This window comes from Eubalaena glacialis, chromosome 19, assembly GCF_028564815.1.
Source record: "Eubalaena glacialis isolate mEubGla1 chromosome 19, mEubGla1.1.hap2.+ XY, whole genome shotgun sequence".
NCBI classification, from domain to species: Eukaryota; Metazoa; Chordata; class Mammalia; order Artiodactyla; family Balaenidae; genus Eubalaena; species Eubalaena glacialis.
This window is the reverse complement of record NC_083734.1, coordinates 57,118,145-57,139,315: the sequence shown is the minus strand read 5'-3', so window position 1 is coordinate 57,139,315 and position 21,171 is coordinate 57,118,145. Positions and strand designations below refer to the sequence as shown.

Sequence of the window (21,171 nt, the reverse complement as noted above, 5' to 3'; positions counted from 1 at the left end):
CAACAAGAGAAGCCACAGCAATGAAAAGCCTGTGCACCACAACAAAGAGTAGCCCCCACTAGCTGCAACTAGAGAGAAAAGTCCGCACGCAGCAATGAAGACCCAATGCAGCCAAAAATAAATAAATAAATAAATTTATATTTAAAAAAATCTTCCAACAAACAAAAGTTCAGGACCAGATGGCTTCACAGGTGAATTCTATCAAACATTTAGAGACGAGCTAACACCCATCCTTCTCAAACTCTTCCCAAAAATTGCAGAGGAAGGAACACTCCCAAACTCATTCTATGAGGCCACCATCACCCGGATACCAAAACCAGACAAAGATACTACAAAAAAAGAAAATTACAGACCAATGTCACTGATGAATATAGATGCAAAAATCCTCAACAAAATACTAGCAAAGAGAATCCAACAACACATTAAAAGGATCATACACCATGATCAAGTGGGATTTATCCCAGGGATGCAAGGATTCTTCAATATACACAAATCAATCAATGTGATACACCATATTAACAAACTGAAGAATAAAAACCATATGATCATCTCAGTAGATGCAGAAAAAGCTTTTGACAAAATTCAACATCCATTTATGATAAAAACTCTCCAGAAAGTAGGCATAGAGGGAACCTACCTCAACATAATAAAGGCCATATACGACAAACCCACAGCAAACATCATTCTCGATGGTGAAAAACTGAAAGCATTTCCTCTAAGATCAGGAACAAGACAAGGATGTCCACTCTCGCCACTATAATTCAACATAGCTTTGGAAGTCCTAGCCACGGCAATCAGAGAAGAAAAAGAAATAAAAGGAATCTAAATTGGAAAAGAAGAAGTAAAACTGTCACTGTTTGCAGATGACATGATACTATACATAGAGAATCCTAAAGATGCCACCAGAAAACTACTAGAGCTAATCAATGAATTTGGTAAAGTTGCAGGATACAAAATTAATGCACAGAAATCTCTTGCATTCCTATACACTAATGATGAAAAATCTGAAAGAGAAATTAAGGAAACACTCTCATTTACCATTGCAACAAAAAGAATAAAATGCCTAGGAATAAACCTACCTAGGGAGGTAAAAGACCTGTACTCAGAAAACTATAAGACACTGATGAAAGAAATCAAAGATGACACAAACGGTTGGAGAGATATACCATGTTCTTGGATTGGAAGAATCAATATTGTGAAAATGACTATACTAACCAAAGCAATCTACAGATTCAATGCAATCCCTATCAGATTACCAATGGCATTTTTTACAGAACTAGAACAAAACATCTTAATTTTGTATGGAGACATAAAAGACACCGAATAGCCAAAGCAGGCTTGAGGGAAAAAAACGGAGGTGGAGGAATCAGACTCCCTGACTTCAGACTATACTACAAAGCTACAGTGATCAAGACAATATGGTACTGGCACAAAAACAGAAATAGAGATCAATGGAACAGGATAGAAAGCCCAGAGATAAACCCACGCACCTATGGTCAACTCGTCTATGACAAAGGAGGCAAGGATATACAATGGAGAAAAGACAGTCTCTTCAATAAGTGGTGCTGGGAAAACTGGACAGCTACATGTAAAAGAATGAAATTAGAACGCTCCCTAACACCATACACAAAAATAAACTCAAAATGGATTAGAGACCTAAATGTAAGACTGGACAATATAAAACTCTTAGAGGAAAACATAGGAAGAACTCTCTTTGACATAAATCACAGCAAGATCTTTTTTGATCCACTTTCTAGAGTAATGGAGATAAAAACAAAAATAAACAAATGGGACCTAATGAAACTTAAAAGCTTTTGCAAAGCAAAGGAAATTACAAACAAAACGAAAAGACAACCCTCAGAATGGGAGAAAATATTTGCAAACGAATCAACGGACAAAGGATTAATCTCCAAAATATATAAACAGTTCATGCAGCTCAATATTAAAAAAACAAACAACCCAATCAAAAAATGGGCAGAAGATCTAAATAGACATTTCTCCTAAGAAGACATACAGACGGCCAAGAAGCACATGAAAAGCTTCTTGACATCACTAATTATTAGAGAAATGTAAATCAAAACTACAATAAGGTATCACCTCACACCAGTTAGAATGGCCATCATCAGAAAACCTACAAACAACAAATGCTGGAGAGGGTGTGGAGAAAAGGGAACCCTCTTGCACTGTTGGTGGGAAGGTAAATTGATACAGCCACTATGGAGAACAGTATGGAGGTTCCTTAAAAAACTAAAAATAGAATTACCTTATGACCCAGCAATCCCACTACTGGGCATATACCCAGAGAAAACCATAATTCAAAAAGACACATGCACCCCAATGTTCATTGCAGCACTATTTACAATAGCCAGGTCATGGAAGCAACCTAAATGCCCATCAACAGACAAATGGATAAAGAAGATGTGGTACGTATATACAATGGAATATTACTCAGCCATAAAAAGGAACGAAATTCCTTTCGTAGAGACGTGGATGGATCTAGAGACTGTCATACAGAGTGAAGTAAGTCAGAAAGAGAAAAACAAATATCGTATATTAACGCATATATGTGGAACCTAGAAAAATGGTACAGATGAACCGGTTTGCAGGGCAGAAATAGAGACACACATGTAGAGAACAAACGTATGGACACCAAGGGGGGAAAGTGGTGGGGAGCGGGTGGTGGTGTGATGAACTGAGAGATTGGGATTGACATATATACACTAATATGTATAAAATGGATAACTAATAAGAACCTGCTGTATAAAAACATAAATAAAATAAAATTCAAAAATTAAAAAAAAATCCTATGATAAACCATAATGGAAAAGAATATGAAAAAGAATATATATATATATATATAACTGAATCACTTTGCTCTACAGCAGAAATTAACACAACATTGTAAATCAACTATACTTCAATAAAATTTAAAAAAAAAAAAAGAAGGGAGAACAAAGACACTTGTCTGAATGGTGGCGAAGCTGTCACAACCACAATTAATTAACAGTTTCATAAATGCTCCAAAAGAGGGAAGGTGGAGTAGAAAATCTAGATCTGAGGTTGGCATCTGGCTTCTCCAAGCAGTAAAGTTTGGAACCCCCCTGGAGAAACTTCAGGAAAATCCTGGCAGCTGTTGAGTGGAGAGAGAAACTCCATTGTGTCTCTAAGGTAATAGATTAGGCAGACCCACCCGTAACATTTGGGAGACCAGGGCTAGAATATAAATGGTGGCCCATAAACCATATGTCTCAATATTTTAATGTTCTAAATCAAGCTTAAAAAACTATCCAATCAAGTGCATCTGATCTTCCTACCTTGACAAAAATACCGGCCTACTGACCCAGAAGCTGGATTTGAATGTAGGATTCTCAGAAGTTCTGCACCGAAACGTGGCAGCCTAGTGACAGCCATCTCCCGGTCCTCAGCCCGCCATCCACAGACACTCCCCTGCCCTTCTCCTTCCTGCACATTCCACACCCCAAAGGTCCTCAGGAGGATGCACGTGGACACCCCAGCCTTCACATCCAAGCTCTGTTCACATCCCTGCAAAGGAAGAAGACGGAACTGTTTTCATCTGAGAGAAGAAAGTGATAAGAACTCTTCACCCTGGAAAGGAAAAGGATATATCCTTTAGTAAATGAATGAGGTGGACACGGATGGACAGATTGACCCCTCACATTCTGGAATATTCTCTCTAGGAAGCACTTCTTCCAGCTTGAGGAAGTTAGATTTGAGATGTGAATTATTAAAGCCGCTGCACACAACAAACAAATGGAACCTTTTAACCCGGGAGGAAAATAAAAGCTGAATGGAATTTGGTTCGCGAAGTGTGGGTGGGGGACGGTAGTCAGAGGAGGTCCAAAGGCAACATCATGGATAACCCCATGTTTGCCCTGCTATCGAGTCAACGCCACAGTCAGAGCAAACAGTGCTGGCACCCACGGCTCTGACCTAAGGAGGCCCTGTCAATCTTTATGCTTCTACATTTTTGGTTTTTTATGTCTTTATGTTTTTCCAAGTTGAGCTAAAGTTGGCATCTCCTAAGCCTTTCCAATGACCTTGAATGCTTGCCTTTGGAAAGCGGCTACTGTCCACTTTGAAACTAAGGCATTTACCCATTCATTCATTCGTTCATTCATTGAGCACCCACTGGGTATCAGCCTCTGGGTGCATGTATATTTCTTCCCTGCTGCTTATGATTTTCTTTCAAATATAGCACCTGAACTTCCAGCTAATTCTCCCCACTTACTTCTTCCAAGTTCAAAAGTAGCCAGACTCTTCTTTCCCAGACTTTGTTTCCCTTTGAAATGTTATCCTCTCCAAGGCCAAGTGCCAACTCTTCCCAAGATCTATATCCAGACATCCTGATTTTTTTTTATTCTATAGACTTTCCCATACAGGAGACCCATTGTGTTAATCCAGGTCTTCCAAGAAGCAGGTGCCAAAAGGGAATTAAATGCACAAGGATTTTATTAGGGGAAACACCTACAAGATAAATGGGGTGGGAGCCAGGAGAGGTAGGGAGAGCTGTGAGGCCATGGGTGAGGGCAGGTCTGACCCCAGGTGAAGGAGGGAGAGCAGCAAGGTTGGGTAGAAGCATCTGAGGCTGCTTTGAAGTCTCTGGAAGTTTCTGTAAAACCGAGAGAGAGTCCTTGAGCCTAAGTCGGCCTTTAGGGGAGTCTTGTGTCTCCCAGGAACAGATCTGCCTCAGTGTTCCTGCGACGCTCCACCTTTGGCCAGGAAGTTCCCGTGGGAAGCGTGGCCTTAGCACAAACACATCAGCGATGGATTGGATTGCAGAGTGCAGCCACGGGGGCCTCAGTCAGGAATGCCCCTGTGTTTGGAAGTCTGAGAGGCACATTCTCAGGGTCACCTCAGATGCTAATTAACTTGGGTTGAAACGAGATTTCCTCTGTGCTTTCATGCTGTCTTCAGTGGTTTCAATAGGAAATCCAGAGTTTAGCCTGTGTCTGTGTATGTGTGTGGGGGGGGGATGTGTGTGCACACACGTATATGTGTATTTAGAGAACGCACTCCCGCAGCCACCAGGACCTCTCAGCAGCCTAATCTACACGGCAGGCCCTCAACCGTCTCTGCTGCTCCCTTTCAGATCATCCTGGTGGGCGACAGCGGCGTGGGGAAGACATCTCTGCTCGTTCAGTTCGACCAGGGCAAGTTCATCGCGGGATCCTTCTCAGCTACCTTGGGCATCGGATTCACAGTAAGTACCTCTGGGCTCGGGGGCCCTGCTGGGCCTCTGACAGGGTCCCGGCAGGAAACAGGTGGATGCTCACATTGGATCATTCAGGAGGTTTAATAGAAAGGCTATTTACCAAGATGCAGGCCATGGGTGGGGAAACCAGGAGGGATGGCCCAGGGCCCTTGGGCAGTTTCAAGGTGTCCATCCCACCCCGAGCCTGAAAAAAAGTGAGGAAGGCACCGTCACCAGAACCAGGGACAAAGAGGGCTGTGTGGAGGGCTGGGAGGAGCTGTCACCCTCGGTGGTGGAATGTAGCAACCAGTGCAATAAATTGGCCCCCCCCCCATGGTGCTCTCCTCCTGCTTCCCCTCCATCTTCTTCTTGGGTTCCTCATGGCTGAAGACAACTAGTAAGCAAGGGAATATCTTGATACAGACACAGGGCAAGAAGAGCCTGGAGAGGCAAAGGGATGGCTTAAAAGTTTAAGCACAATCCAAACTTGGCATTGTCATGTGGGTCCTAGGGCGCTGGCAGGTCAAGGGTTAAAGTTCAGGTTTTAGCCCTCTGTCTCTCCCTGGACACAGCACAGAGGAGCAGCTCAAATTAAGGAAGCATCCTCAAGTTTTCTCTATTCCCAGCCCTTCCGTGGGCCACGAAGCCCTTGCTCTAGCTCACAGCCCCATTTCTCTCCACTTTCACCACGGCTGCCGGCTGCTGTCAGAAGACCTTGAACCCTGGGGAGGCCTTTGGAAGGGTCTCGGCCCTCTCTTGGACAGTGGCAGGAGCACCAGGACCCTGTTTTGGGGTCTCCAGAATCCTAGTCTCCAGAGACGCAGATGAGCAAATGTCATTTCTTGGGCAGCATGGGTATTTGAAAGGCCAGCCTCCGGGACCAAACAGAGCACCAGGCCTGCGAGGTGCTGGGACACAGCAGAGCCACGCTGGTGGGAAGAGAGAGGGGACCCCCAGAATCTGGGCCTGCCCACTGGGTCACAGTGCAGAAGGCAAGGGCCCACAACGGAGCAGAAATGAGAGGCTGGCCAGGGTGTGCGCCAGGGCCTGGAGTCCAACCTGAAACACCAGCACCCAGGGCTCTCCCGGGACGAGGAGCAGCTGGGCTCCGAGCGCCGTGAGGGGCGGGGCCGAGCCCCAGGAGGGCGGGGCCGAGCCCCCAGAGGGCAGGGCCGAGTCCCAGGGGGGCGGGGCTGAGTTCCAGGAGAGTGTGGCCATCCTGGCAACCCCCAAGCCTTGGACCAGGCTGCCATGAAATGAACCAGGATGGCAGTGTCAGGCGTCCTCCACCACGGGCCCACGTCACCTGCCCCTCAGCACCCGGGGCACACGGTGTCCCCACAGGAGTGAACTCCTCACTCACTCCACCCCCGTCCTTCCGCCTGTCAGAGGACAGGAGGCGGAGAGTGGGGTGGGGGCTCTGATTCACACTCCACAGAGGCACAGGGGTGGGACCTGAAATTCTGCCACCAGCCTGGTAAGAAAAGTGAGGCAACTCGCCCGTGAGAAGGAAGAAAGTGTGTGGTCAACAGGACAGGCAGGGATCTTCCCCTCTCCTGGGCCAGGGCCTTCCAGAGCCTCGGCTGCTTGCCTGGCACCGGTCAGCACCTCAGGACAAACCCGTGGGCAGCTTATGCTGAGTGAGGGCCTGAGGGCCCAACTCAGGCCTGAACCTGGGGTCTCCTGGGTCAAGTACATGACCTGGGAGCAAAACGGGTACATAGTCTACCCCTCAGCTGGGACACAAACCTAGGGGAACCCCCATACTGGTGGTAGAGGGCAGGAACAACAGCCCATGATGGGAACCACACCAAGGACAAGTGACTGACCCTGGGCCTAGACACACTGCCCAGTTATATACAAAGAGGTCTGCAGCTCTCGCTGAGAAAATGCCTGTCTCCTCCGCAAGCCCCCTTCCCACCCCTCATCTAGCACTAAGGACCCTCAATTCCTTTCCTTTCCAGAGACAGGTCTCTTTCCAACCCTCTGCTCAGAGCAGCTCGATCTTTGTGGAGCAGCTGAAGTCTCCTGTGTTGTCTGACAAAGGGGCTGGAGGGCATTGGGGTCTCCTTCCAATATCAGTGGTCTGGGGAGCCCCAGAGAGCTGGGCTGCAGGACACTCATTTGTCTGTCTGTCATTTGCACAGAGGTTTGAAACACTGCCGACAGCTGGCCACGTGCAAGTGCCCTGTGGCCAGCCCTGGTTGTGGCTGAATTCCTGGTAACTGAGGTCCTGCTGGCCTAGCTCATAAAGGCTGAGTGCAGCCTGGGCAGCAGGAGAGGGGAGGAGTCCTTGATCTTCACTTTAAAGGAGACAGAGGTGGGGAATTCCCTGGTGGTCCAGGGGTTAGGACTCTGCACTTCCACTGCAGGACAGCAGGGGTCACGGGTTCGATCCCTGGTTGGGGAACTAAGATCCCGCATGCCATGCGGCCAAAAAAATAATAATAATACTAAAAAATAAAGGAGACAGAGGTAAGTGGGGGGACCACCTGGGGTCTGCCCTCAGGCCACTTCTCAGAGCCTCCGGAGCCCATTGCTTCCGGAAGTGGGACCGGCCCAGGTCCTGGGTAGATGCCTCTCAAACCAATATCTTCCCCAACTACTCCATCATCACCTCCATCAAACTGGCTGCCGAGTCCCGCGGATGGGTTTACTGGGGTGCTGACACCGACCGGGCTCACACAGTAGTTGCTCCAGCTGGCCCCTCCCCCATGCCAGTTCAGGTCCTCTTGGCTATCTCTTGCCTCGGTGTCCCCCAAACTCTCCAGTCTTGCCTGAACACTGCTGTAAAGTTCATCTTCCAAAAGCCTTGCCCCTGCTCCCCACCACCAAGCACTATCGGTCTCACTTCCGCCTTCCAGTAAAGTCAAAACCCATCATCTGCCAGCTGAGGTCTTGCACAATTTAGCCTGGTGGTTTTTCAAACACTCATGTAATGCACATAAAAACCTCCGTTTTGTCTGCAGTGCAGGTCCCAAGCTCACCCACGCACACGTGGGGACCAGGATTTGCATGTTGTCAGCCACCACGGACTCTGATGCAGATGCTCCACGTGCCTCAGCCCCCCAGCCTCTGTCTTGGTCTCCCCTCCACATCCTGACCCTGCACTCACAGGGCTGTGCACCTTTCCGCCCAGCTCTGGGGGTTTCTTCCAGCCCCCTCTGCTCGCTCCCCGATCTCCTCGGCTGCACACAAAGGCCCTCCTCTCAACAACCATGAGGTTTCACGAGACATCATCACCTCCTGTATCAGGAAGGGGTGTGGGTGTGTGGGGTGACTTGTGCACCGGAGGGCAGGGAGATCTGTTAGGGGTAATGTGGGGTGTATGTGCCTTCTGGATTCGGAGGTGATGAGAGGGGCTGGGGTCATTTAAGAGGCGCTTTCCAGGAATTCCTTGGCGGTCCAGTGGTTAGGACTCCTCGCTTTCACTGCCGAGGGCGCGGGTTCGAGCCCTGGTAGGGGAACTAAGATCCTGCAAGCCCCATGGTACGGCCGGAAAAAAAAAAAAAAAAAAAAAAAGAGGGGCTTTATTTGGAGGGTGATTTGTACACCTGGGGACGGCGTGAGACATGGCGGCCAGTTAGGGGGGTGTGTTTGTGCAGTGGTGTGTGTGTTGGTGGTGTGGGATGACCCGTGTCTGTAACAGTGATGTGGTGAGAGGTGTCTGGGGGGACGTGAGGTGTGTGCTTCGGGAGGGGTGGTCATTTAAGATGCGTGTTTCGGGGGGGCCGTGTAAGGCACTGTGTGTTTATGGTATGATACGAGGTGCGTCTGTGTTCATGATGTGACACGTGTGTTTGTGGGATGATGTAGGGTGTGTGGTGTGTCATGAGGCGTGTGTGTGTGATTGTAGCTGATACAAGACGGTGTACGTGGCTTGATGTGAGGTGTGCATGGCGTGAGGCGTACGTGTTTCTGTGATGCTGGGCGCATGTGAGATCTGAGGTGTGTGTGTGAGTTGCGTGCATGACGTAAGGTGTCTATTTGTGGTGTGCTGTGAGCTGTGTGTGTCTGTGTGGGGTGTGAGGTGTGGGTGGGGTGAGGTGTGCCTGGTGTGAGTACCTGGGGAGATGCAGGCTGCCCCGGCGTGTACACAACACTAAAGAGGCTGTCGGGAGGCATGGACCTCCCAGAGGTTGTGCTCTCCAGGACACCCGTCTAAAGAGCCCCCTGTCCCTGAGTGGGCTGTGCTCCCTCCCTTTGGGGCAAAACCTGCCTCTCTTGCACCCCCAATTCTGAACACCCCTGACCCCCTCTCGCTTCTGCCTCACTGGCCTCTGCGCTGCAGTGTCCCAGAGGACAGTGTGTAACGCTCTGCATACAACACAGCCAGGCCCCAGACCCAGCGGGCCACACAGGCGTGGCCCAGAAGAGGGAAGCCGGGCCTCCCCCAGTGCCACCAGCCCACTCGGACTCCGGTGCAGCGTACAGCAAGACAGTGTTTGTATTTCTCCACTACTTCTGGAGCGTTCACACTGATAGGCAACCGTCTCCATCCCAAACCTGTGTGCCACAGGACAAAGAGGGTCTTGGTGGAGCCAACACAAACCACAACCGGAGGCCAGAAATCAAGGCATCGGCAGGGCCACGCTCCCTCTGAAGGCTCAAAGGGATGCTCCACATGCCTCAGCCCCCCAGCCTCTGTCTTGGTCTTCCTTGCCTCTTCCAGCTTCTGGTGGCTCCCGGAAATCCTTGGCATTCCTTGGCTTGTAGCTGCAATACTCCCATCTTTGCCTCTGTCTCCACATGGCCATTTTCTCCTTGTGTGTCCTCTTCTTATAAGGACACCAGTCGTGTTGGATTAAGGGCCCACCCTACTCTCCATGACCTCATCTTAAATAATTACATCCGCAATGATCCTACTTCCAAATAAGGTCACATTCTGAGTTACTGGGGTTTAGGACTTCAGCATCTCTTTGGGGAGCGGGGGGACCATAATGCAACCCGTATCAGCCTGGTTGGCAGTGGAAGGCCAGGGAGGACCAGGCCAGGTCCCCTCTCTCCTTCCTCCTTGGTCATTACCCACTTGCGCTGAAACCCTCTCCCCTGCAGGGTTCCTGGATGAGCCCTCAGGAGCCCGGAGCCCAGGACATTGAATGCACTGGGGCGTTATGTGCAGCCAGAGCCTCTGGCACCCAAACAGCAGGCAAGAACGCACGCCTGCAGGGTTGCGTAGAGCTGCTCCTCGCCCAGGTATGGCTCCCCGTTTGAGTCCCTCCCTGTGTGCAGATGAGGTTATGGCACAGCACTTCCGGCAAACAGCTCCAGCCGATGCCAAAAGTCACGTGGTAGGAGGCGGGTGGACACACAGTCCCCTCGGGGCCTATGGTCACCCATAAGCCATGCCTGCCCCTTGCCCCTCACCCCAACATGTAGATAAAGAGGTGCAGGGCCCCTGCCTCTCCTCACACCCTTCACACAGTTCCTTTGTAACGCACCCACCCTGTTCCGCGGGAACCTGACCTCACTTATATAAGATGTTGGGACAGCGTAATTGAATGGTTAGCCCAGGTCAGGGCCCCTGAACTCTGCTATGGACAACCCCGGACATACTCTCACCCTCTGTCACCAGGAGCTGCAGGGTTCCTTGGATGTCCTGGAGACTCTGCTCAAAATGATTCACCACAGGGACTTCCCTGGCGGTCCTGTGGTTAAGACTCTGCGCTTCCATTGCTGGGGGCGTGGGTTCGATCCCTAGTCGGGGAACTAAGATCCCACGCGCCAGCACGGTGGGGCAAAAAAAAAAAAGATTCAGGACTTCATGAATTCTTTTGATACCAAACGTTTAAGGCCTACTCGGTGCCGGGGGCCAGCCCTGCCTTCGGGAGCGCCTGGATTGGGAGGTGTGCGGGGAAGTCCACCTCGGAAGGCTCTCGTTGGGGGGGGGGCACATTCTGGGCGCAGCCCAACAGGTCAGGCGGAAATGGGAGGTGTAAAAGTCCAAGCACCGGCCAGGGGCCCCGAAGTGCAAATGTGCTGCAAGGTGAATGAATATCCATCGGTCGGTAAACATAATTACATTCAGATGATGTCGAGCTGGGGTGCATTAGCAAAAGCGAAACTGCCTGAGAGCTGCGCTCGGAAGGCACGCCTCCTCGTGAACCCCGCGCCGCGCTGCCCAGGGGCGTCTCCAGCCTCCCCGGCCCCCGCCCCCGGAACCACCTGTTGCCCGCCTGCTGGACGGAGCCCGGGCGCCGCCTCTTGGCCACGCTGCGCAGTGGCAACCCGGGCGCGGGTCCGCGGGTCCCAGCGAGGCCAGACTTTCCCCTGAAGGCGGGGTCTCCAGGGACAGCTCCCGGTGGGAACCTAACCCCGGCAGCTGGCAACCTTGGGGACCGGTCCTAGGGCTGGATCTGGCCCACGCTCTCAGGCCAGCGTGGCTCAGGGGGGCCCTCCTGGCCCTCGGGAGCTGACCCTGCGGTCCTGCGCGCCCCCGCGGGACAGCCAGCTCCCCGCCAGTGTCTTTCAGGTGGCGGACGCGGGGAGGAGCCTGCCGGGGTCCGGGCCGGGGCGGTGGAGGGGAGAAGGAGTGGGTGGAGCCTAAGGCGAGGCGGTTCCTGCGCCGTCCCTCGCCCGCCGCCTGCCCCAGCTCACCTCTGGTCCAGGGACATGACGGGCACGCCTGGCGCCGCTGCCACCCGGAATGGCGAGGCCCCCGAGCGCTCCCCACCCTGCAGTCCGAGCTACGATCTTACGGGCAAGGTGGGTGGGCACTGCACCCAGCGCTGGGGACTCGGTGCCGGCTCTGGGGGTCACCCCTCCCCGCGCTCTTCGTCCTGGGACCCCGGCCCTCCCCGCCCAAGACCCTTTCTGGCTGCGTCTGCGTTGGACTCATCCCTTCCCCCCAGGCAGCCGGGTCTCCCAGAATAAGGAAGGAGGGTCGAGACAGAGCCCTGGGCCCATGCCAGCGTCCAGGGATCTGGGCTGGCTCCATGGGAGAAGGGAGAGGAAGGTCGGAAGGAGCGAGTGCCTCCCCACCCAGAGGACCCCAACCCCATTTTCTTCTGCCACACTCCGGCCAATACGAGCCCCAGGAATCCCATGCTTCTAGGTAGGGTTTGAGCGCACAACCCTCCAGGGTACAGGCACCCGCGAAGCGCTGGGAAATAGGGCTGCCTGGCGACTCAGAAAGGACGCCCCCTGGCGGCGGGGGAACTTGCAGTTAATGCCCTTCTCCCAGTTTCCAGGCCTTAGGACTGAAGATCTTTAGGACCCCAGCTGCCCCCAGGTGCTACCCCTTCCCTTTCCACCTCTGCAGTCACTGCCCACACCTTCTTCTGGGAGGATATTGCTAGCCAGAATGCAGACCCACATGGGAATTGTTAGAACCTGAGAAAGATCTGGGGCGTTAGGCACAAGTCTCCCACCTGGGAGAGCTTAAGTCAGCTGTCTGGGGCTGGTTCCCTCTGCGGGTGGCCCTGAACGGAAGCAGGCGGGGCTGGTGGTGGACACTGGCCTGTGTGCCCTCCCTCCATGCCCTTGGAGCAGGCAGGCACCAGGAGCTCTGAAAGAGGTGCTGAGAGAGCCCAGAGCCTCCACTCTTCCTCTGTAGGGTTGGGGATAGATTAGCGAAGGGGCCGCCCATCTCATGCTACCTGGCCTTGAAGGAGACCTGCCTCTTTCTGTGCCTTGGATTCCTCCTGCAACCCCCCTTGTTTCAGGGGAAGCTACTCTGCAAGTCACCCACCCAGAGCCGTTGTGATAAGCGTTCTCTGTGGGCTCCAGGCAGGAAGTCGGCCCCCAGTGTGTTCAGGGGAGGGGGAGCTGCTGAGGGCCAACCCCAGGCCGCTGGGAACTGCCTGACCTCCTTGCCTGACAAGCCAGCTGGGTGTTTGCCTAGGAGGTGGCAAGGCTGGGCAGCTGCTTGTTTGGTGGACTTGCCTGGCTGGGTGGGTGGCATCATTTGCTCAAGGCAGCCGTCGTCTGTAAAGTACACAGGTGCTTGCCCTCCCTCCCTCTCTCCCTCCTTCCCCATCGGGTACTGCGACCCAGGAGCCAGGGAGCAATGCAGGCTCCAGAGGGCTCCTTAGCCCCCAGCCTGCCCTCTGTCCCCTGGGCCAAGCGGCATCTGTGGAGAGTTGGCCTCTGGCCCCCACCAGCCTTCGTGCCCGAGGCCTGCCTAGGAGACTGAGTCCAGGATGGTCTGGGAAGAGCCTGGTGGGAGCTCCTTGGGGAGGATTAGAGGGGATGGGGCCACAGGCAGGCAGCACCCACCCCGGGCCACTCTTCTGGAGTCAGGTGGTTCATGCCAACATTGTGGACCCTAGACATTAACAGAGTCTAGAAAGGCCTCAAAGAAATTATCCCCCTTTCCTTCTAACCACTGTGGAAACTGCCACAGAAGGGTTAAGAAATCTTCCCGAAGTCCCCCAGTAACCCATGTACAAGCCAGGACCCCAGCCTTCATACACCTTTGGCTCAGCCCCCCACCTCTCCACCAAAGTTAGCTAATCCCATACCCCATGCCCACAGCAGGAAAGCCCTTGGGCTCCATTGTCAAGGTCAGAGCCTCAAAAATAACTCAAACCCAGTCCCTGCTCAGCCCATTAAGTGTCGACTCGGCCTGTTGGGAAAGTTCCAGCATTAGGTCTAGACCTCTGTTCTCCAAGATTGAGGAATGACTGGACAGAGGGGTCCCCTCCCCAACCCATGGTCCCCAGAGAAGATGAGCAGAGACTGGCCAGACAGGAAAGGGACAGACATACACCCCCCCCCCAACTCCCTCCGGCTCCTCCACCTACAGTGACCCAGGGATGCCAATTTTCAGCCATTTGTCTCACGTGGGAGGTTTCTGCGGAAAGAACTTCAGACTAAATGTCTCTCCGCTTCAGTATAAATTTCAACCTTCCCTAATTCATGCAACGCTTTTATAAACATAAAATGTCATTAGGAACTTCCAAATAAATGTAACCAAAAATAAAACACCCGAACAAAAGTAAGTTTAGAATATGCCTTTGCAAATGACAGAGCCGTGCCCCCATCAGATTCTGATACACTCCCTTGGGTGGGAATCCCTGTCCGAGGTATTAACACTTCTCTTTCTGGCACCATAGCCCCGCCCACGTGTGCACACATGCGTGGAATACACACAGAGAGGGAAGGGATCCTAGCACGGTGCAGCGGGCGGCAAATGTGGCCAGAGTCGAGACCACATGAATGTGGTTGTTCTCTGGGGCCACAGAGCACGTTTGGGGTTCCTCTTAGTGCTAAGGTGGCAACTCAGGCTTCCAGGAAACCAGATGAGGACAGGAGGGTCAGAGGGAGAGCCTGAGAGGCAGCCGGAGCCAGGGAATGTGGAGAGGAGAGGCAGGGTGAAGGCAGCAGCAGGCTTTTCCAGAAGCAGGTGCCCTCGGGGCAGTCGGCACCCTTCCCTGGCTCTCCCTGGAAGCCCAGAAACTCGCCCCAGCTCCCCATTAACTGCCTCTGCCCCCATCTCCTAGGTGATGCTTCTGGGAGACTCAGGCGTCGGCAAAACCTGTTTCCTGATCCAATTCAAAGATGGGGCCTTCCTGTCCGGGACCTTCATAGCCACTGTCGGCATAGACTTCAGGGTGAGGTGGCTGCAGGCTCCTCCTCCCAGCAGCGAGCCAGGGGCTATGGCTCAGGCATGGGGGCGGTCCTCTCCTCACCTGCGCTGGCTTCTCAGGACTGCTGTGGCTCACCCTAGGGCACAGGATGCTCCCCTAGGGACCCCAGAGGTGGCCAGCTTAGAGGAGTCTGGGCTTGGGGAGGCTCCTGGCTCCCCTACAGGATAAGAAATGAGAGACTGAGTCTTAAAATCCTGCCCCCAGCCGGGCAGATATATCCCACAGGGCGAGCTGGGCCCCCCTGGCAAGACCTGAGGCCAGCCAGCCTTTCTGGAGTCCCGGGGAGCACAGCACCGCACTAGGTCGAGGAGCTGGGCTGGCCCTGTGGGCAGAGAGCAGCTTGCCAGCATCCCTCCCTCTCACCTCGATGAACCCATCTTTACAAATCAGCATCCCGGATGCCAAGGGCTCTGAGCACTGCACATGCACAGGGGCCGGGAGAGTGAGGGTCTAACGCTGGCAGGGGTGCTCTCGAAGGCCAGGTGCCTCCCGCCCAGTGCGAGGGGAAGCTTCACTGAGGAGAACTAGTGGACAGCCAGGGGAAAGCCGGCCCTGCAGATCCAGCCTCTGTGGTCCCCGAGATGCTGGTGGGCGTCTCATCTCTAAGAGCTTGGAGGCTGGGCTCCGCCTGTGCGCCCTGCTGAGCCCGGGGCCGGGGCAAGAGGAGGGGTGCGGTCAGGCAGGTTCTCAGGCTCTCCCTGCCTTGGCGTGTTGTGAGAAGGGCGGACGGAGTCCCCAGAAGAGAGGACTCCAAAGTAGGGGTACCTGGGGACAGAGTCCCACTGCCCTGATGGGGCGATCTGGCTGGAGACGTCTCCAGGGCTCACCGGACCCCCGTGGCCCTGGGGGACAACCAGACAGGATGTTTGCTGTTCTGTAGGATTCAGCAGAAGGCAGAAACCAAGACTCCCCTGCCCTCCACGCCCACCTCTCCCTCTGCCCTTTTCTCTTTCAGAACAAGGTGGTGACCGTGGATGGTATGAGGGTGAAGCTGCAGGTGAGACCAGCGGCTGGGAGGGCTGGGGTGTGGGCGAGAGGATGGGGGAGCCTGCCCAAGCTTTGCACCCAACCACAGGAGGTCTGCGGCCCTGCGCTCAGCCTGGGCTAACTTCCTGTGGGGCCAGGAGAGGAAACGGCTTTTGTTTGTTTGATGTCTGCAGAAAAACCGTTCCCAGGCACCCTCTCTTCTGTCAAAGGCAGCAGCTCTAAGTGCCTTCAGACAAGCTTAGGCTCGCTCCAAATCCTCCCCAGTTTCCCAGGCCTCATCTGCTCTAGGAAGTTGGACACCTCTAATCCCTGGGCTGGGCAAGAGGCAACAGCACCGAACGAGCTTGAGAACTCATTAACTACCACCATCCGGGACATCATCAGATGTTCACAAGCCCATGAGAAACTAAAGAAGGAAACGTCTCAGCTCCCCACCCATCTCTCGTACGACAACATGGCTTTCCTCGGCCCAGCACAGTCCCTGCCCCCTTCTGACCATTTGTCCATCCCTTCCTAGATCTGGGACACCGCAGGGCAGGAGCGGTTCCGCAGTGTCACCCACGCTTATTACCGAGATGCCCAGGGTAGGTCCCTCACGCGCTCCACCTCCACCCCCCTCCCCAGCCCACTTGTAACATCCACCCTTCTGCCCCAAGTTCCCCGTGTGACCTCTCTCTCCCCCTCCAGCCTTGCTCCTGCTGTATGACATCACCAACAAATCTTCCTTCGACAACATCCGGGTAGGTCCTCCCCACCCACCACTCATGAGCAGGCAGGGCAGGGCCTGTGCAGGCCAGGGCTGCTTCCTGCTTTGTGAGAATGGGTGGAGCACAGAATACTGCTGCCTCGTTAAAAACACCCGAGCTGTGACTCAGAAGTAATAAACTACTCCTGGGTAGTTGATCGGCGTGTGGGCATAAAGGCCAAGCAGGCTGTGTGCCACCTGCTTATCCCTGACTGTGATTCATGGAGCATTTCATGACAAAATGTTCAGAAAGTGTCCAGCTCCACCCTGGACAATTACCCACAGAGACCAAGGGGAGAGCCCAAGCAGAAAAGTCCACCCCAACTTTCAAGAAGGTGACTCAGGCAGATAAAGTGAGTGGCTCTGTCCTCACAAGCAGACTATTAAATAGTCGAGACAGTAATTCAACAAATACAAACACTGACTCTGTGCACAGCACGGTGAAGATTTCACATGCTCCCTGACCTCAAGGGGTTGACAAGCAAACTGGGGGAACAAGACATACAGATATAAAACTGCTTATAAACTGGATGGAATCCATGGCACTCCTACTGCCACGTCCAGCCCCATGCTCATGGCAGACATCACTAATCAATCACAGTATTTTTGATCACTGAGCCCTTATGGGGCCTTAGAATCCTCAACAGGGCACTCGAGGAGACTGCTGATTTATGAGATAAAGCCTCTGTCACCTCTGTCTTTCACAGAACTGAGAGCTACACTGCAAGGGGTTTAGAGCTACTCAGGACTGGAGAGGCCCAAACAAAGACGTAGATGAGAGAATGCACAGGGCATTATGATCGGTGTTCAGGGGCAGTGAGTAGTCCAGGATAATCCACAGGGCAGAAGAAGGAAAGGCAAGAGGGAGGAGGGGAATGGCTGGGGCTCAGCGCACCCTCTCCCACAGGCCTGGCTCACTGAGATTCACGAGTACGCCCAGAGAGATGTGGTGATCATGCTCCTAGGCAACAAGGTGAGTGGCTCCAGGGCAGGGTCAGCCCACCCTTCTCCCACTGCCACAAGAGTATTAGCTGGACATCCTTCCAGCAAAGCACTCTTTACAGCCTCCAGTTCAGGAGTCAGACCTATCTGGAGGCTTCAGCCCATCATATCTGCCCTCTTAAAGCTTTGGAAATGGCCCCCTGCAGGGAAAGGTCAAGCTGCTTCCTGAGAGATCCAGGGATGACCAGCTGCTCAGCCCCTATTAGATCCTAGGGACTAGATACACAGATTAAGAGCTAAGTGTGGAAAGGGTTAACCTCAAATACTGTCAGCCCTTCGAGGCTGGTCACCACCCCCTTGCCAAGCAGAGTTACCCACCTCCCTGAGTTGGGGTGAGATCCCCCTGCTGGGAGCTGGGTAAGAACTTGAAGGAGGCAGAAGCCCTGGCCCCAGGTGGATCATACCACCCGCAGTCCCGCAGGCTACCAGCAGAGGGCGGGCAGTGCCTGCTCCCAGGGCAGAAAGCTGGGCCAGCGGGGCAGGAGAGGGGCCAGCTGGGGTCAAGGCTTCCTTCCCCAGAGTGACCCACCTGGGCTTGACAGGCGGATGTGAGCAGTGAAAGGATGATCCGTTCAGAGGACGGAGAGATGCTGGCCAGGGTAAGTGACTGCCTGGGGGGAGGGGGAGGGGTGGGGGCAGCCGGAGACTGGCCACTGAGGATAATCTCACCCTGGCAGGAGTATGGAGTTCCCTTCATGGAGACCAGCGCCAAGACGGGCATGAACGTGGAGCTAGCCTTTCTGGCCATTGCCAAGTGAGCGCTGGGCCGGGAAGGGAACGTGCAGGGCAGGGTGGCACCATCTGGGAATTCAGTAGGGCCTGGCCCTTGGCCCAGTCCCCGGGCCTAACTATATTCTGCATTCGGAGGCCCCCTGGCCCCGGGCCGTGGGAGTGGGAGAAGGCTCAGTTCCTCACTGCCTGCCCAGCCCATTTCTTCTTCCTCTTCAAGGGAGCTGAAATACAGAGCCGGGCGGCAGGCTAATGAACCCAGCTTCCAGATCCGAGACTATGTGGAATGCCAGAAGAAGCGGCCCAGCTGCTGCTCTTTCTTGTGAATCCCAAGGGGCTGAGAGGAAGCTCCAGAGACACACAAGGACGCAGCCTTCTCCCTCAGACCTGGTTTATTCTAAGTGGCTGAGCCAACGAGGAGAGAGTTGGGGGACCCAGTGCACAGCCCCTCCGTACTCCTGCCCCTATTCTAGCTCCTGTAGCTTCCCTGCATCCCCGGAGGAGGGTAAAATATTTATATCTCATTTTAATGATACATAATCTCATCAAAAGGGCACCAGAAAGCGGAGGAAGGGAGCTGGTGCCCCTTTTGCCTTCTAGTGCTAGGACTCAGGGGCCTGGGCCTCCCTCCTAACCACGACGAGGGTGATATTGCTTCAGCTCAGCACCAGGGGGCACTGATGCACTTCTGGGGTATGAGGCAGGTAGTGACCCCATTCCCACCCTTCAGCTGGCAAGAGGCTGAGCAGACCCAGCCCTTCATTTCCTCCGGCTCCCCAGAGAACAATCTTCCCCAATAAGACAGGGCCCTTGTGCCGGGAGCTAGACCAAAGCCTCGGGAAGATAAGAGATGTGGAGATTGGGCAGGGACCCAGTTCCCTGGGGCGAGGTGGGTAGAGGAGTAACAGAGATTAGGTCTGTCTGTTTGGCTACCTCTGGCCTTACTCGCCCCTCTCTGGGAGGTGTACCCCATTTCCCCCAGCCCACAAGCACATTAGGGCACCTGGAAACATCTGGTTCCTATTCGCTGGACCTCAGATCCCAGGGGAGCCCCTCCTCCCTGAATCCCTGGCCTTATCTTTCTACCTTTCTGCCTGTGTCCCCAGACACCTACAGTTACTGATAGGGAAAGGTTATTCTTCTGTCCCAATCCTTTGGCAGGTATGCAGCCCACAGGCTACTTCTTCAAGCAGCTGTAGTGCTTCCACTGGATAAAGAGCCAGATAAAAAGAAAGCCCTGACTCCTGGAGTAGGTGGGAGGTAGAAGTGAGCAAACCTCACCCCATTGTGTAACCCCTAAACCCAGGTGCCATCTCCTCCCCGATCAGCCACATCCTTTTCTTCTCAGATGGACATTAGGGCCCAAACTGCTTTATCTCCCTCCGTACTGAGCCTGGTTAGGGAGTGAGAGGTTATCCATTTCTGGGAAAATCAACGCATTGTATGCAAAACAAGGTCATGTGGGTGGGGAGACGGGCAGCAAGGAGTTTACATGGGGCCAAGGTCACATGTCTCCCAAAGCCCTGACCCCAACAATGGGAAGAGGGCAGGAGACGCGCAGATTATGACCTAGAGGCAACTTTACTCCAGCTCTGTTCACCAGGGGTGGGGAGATGGGTGAGAAAGGTATGCACTGTACATTTCTGAGGCTGCTGCATTTGCTTTCAAGGCAGAAATCTTACTCCCAGAGCAGAGTCAGCAGCTTCAACTCAGGCCGATAAGGAAGGTCTCCAGGCTTCTCCCAGGCAGAGCAGGGAGGAGCCTGACCTTGCCGGGTTCTTCTGGGGCCCAAGGCAGGTCGCAGGCAATCCAATCACATGGGCTGCTCTGGGCCTCTAGCATTTGTGTTTTTCAGAAGTAAATGGCAGTATTTTGGAAAGTACACCCTGTCCATTGCTTCTTTGAGGTGCACATGGTGCGGGGGTGGGGGGGGTGCGGGGGCGGATCATGTTGAAAGGATTGTTGTTGCTTGTCACTGATTGCCAAAATCATTTGATCCTCATCCTTCAATGTCCCCAACTGGTCACCTCACCCCTAACAGACTGCCCCCAGCCTCTGTGACCAGCCTCTCATCTGAAAGTGGGAGCTGAAAGAAGGTTTATCTTACGGTCCTAATCATTTTTCCTTCTCTACTGAAAAAAGCCAGGGCTCCTTTTCCTATGGGCTGTACCCAGAGATTGGTTACCTGACTCTGATCTGCCGCTCCCCAGCCCCACCTCCCTAGCCAAAGGCTGACGCCAATTCCCACGCCATTGCCCCTAGGTGGCCTGTCTTGGATGGGCAGCCCCATGAAGTCTTGGGCTCTCTGCTGGACCCTCACACTGTCCCAGCGAGGATCAGAGCCCTCACCCCTATTAGCAGTTCCTGGGACAAAGCAAAGTGGCCCCACAAATGGGAAAATCTCGTTATTCAAACTACTCTGTTGGGTCCGCGGTGGACCTCGTTCTTATTCCTAAGACCGCTCGCAGCACCGGAGCGGGATTGATTTTCCTGGCAACAGTCGCCCCAACCCCCACCCCCACCCCCAACTGGAGTTGCACACTTTGGCTGACGGCTGTTGAAATGTTAGGGTCCTTTACCCGAGGGTTGGCTCTCAATCCCCGACGCAGGTGGAGGGAAATCAGAACAGATCCTGCGGGCCGCTCTGCCCAGTACCAGGAACTCGCCCCCGCCCCCGGGCCTCAACTCCAGCCACTTGGTAACAGACACTTCCACTTCCTGAGCCCTCTTTCTTCTCCCGCCGCGGGGCGCCGCGCTGAGAGCAGAAACTCACCCTAGCGCGCTCCCATTGGCCGGTGTCGTTCACCCTGCCAGAGCGCCCCCTCTCCGTGGTGTCTGATTGGCCCCGCGGTGGTCCACACCCTCCGCGCGGCCCCGCCCCACGGAATAAGCAGCCTGGGCGGGCT

General features: G+C 53.9%; 1 protein-coding gene across 3 annotated transcripts in view; it reads left to right on the top strand.

Moving 5' to 3' along the window:
* The window catches only part of RAB37 (RAB37, member RAS oncogene family), a 69,967-nt gene extending 49,820 nt beyond the window's left edge, over nucleotides 1–20,147 (top strand). Inside the window, exons 1-9 of one of the 3 annotated variants that reach the window (XM_061174820.1) lie at nucleotides 11,815–11,917; nucleotides 14,656–14,766; nucleotides 15,758–15,799; nucleotides 16,307–16,373; nucleotides 16,477–16,529; nucleotides 17,442–17,507; nucleotides 18,079–18,135; nucleotides 18,214–18,290; nucleotides 18,486–20,147. In XM_061174820.1, the coding sequence (XP_061030803.1) occupies nucleotides 11,825–11,917; nucleotides 14,656–14,766; nucleotides 15,758–15,799; nucleotides 16,307–16,373; nucleotides 16,477–16,529; nucleotides 17,442–17,507; nucleotides 18,079–18,135; nucleotides 18,214–18,290; nucleotides 18,486–18,591 (672 nt within the window). In that variant the 5' untranslated portion in view covers nucleotides 11,815–11,824 and the 3' untranslated portion in view covers nucleotides 18,592–20,147. Of the gene's footprint in view, nucleotides 1–5,110; nucleotides 5,222–11,814; nucleotides 11,918–14,655; nucleotides 14,767–15,757; nucleotides 15,800–16,306; nucleotides 16,374–16,476; nucleotides 16,530–17,441; nucleotides 17,508–18,078; nucleotides 18,136–18,213; nucleotides 18,291–18,485 lie in introns of those variants that run through there. The other 2 variants (XM_061174821.1, XM_061174822.1) reach the window with 2 other exon arrangements.
* Nucleotides 20,148–21,171: the final 1,024 nt, after the last annotated feature.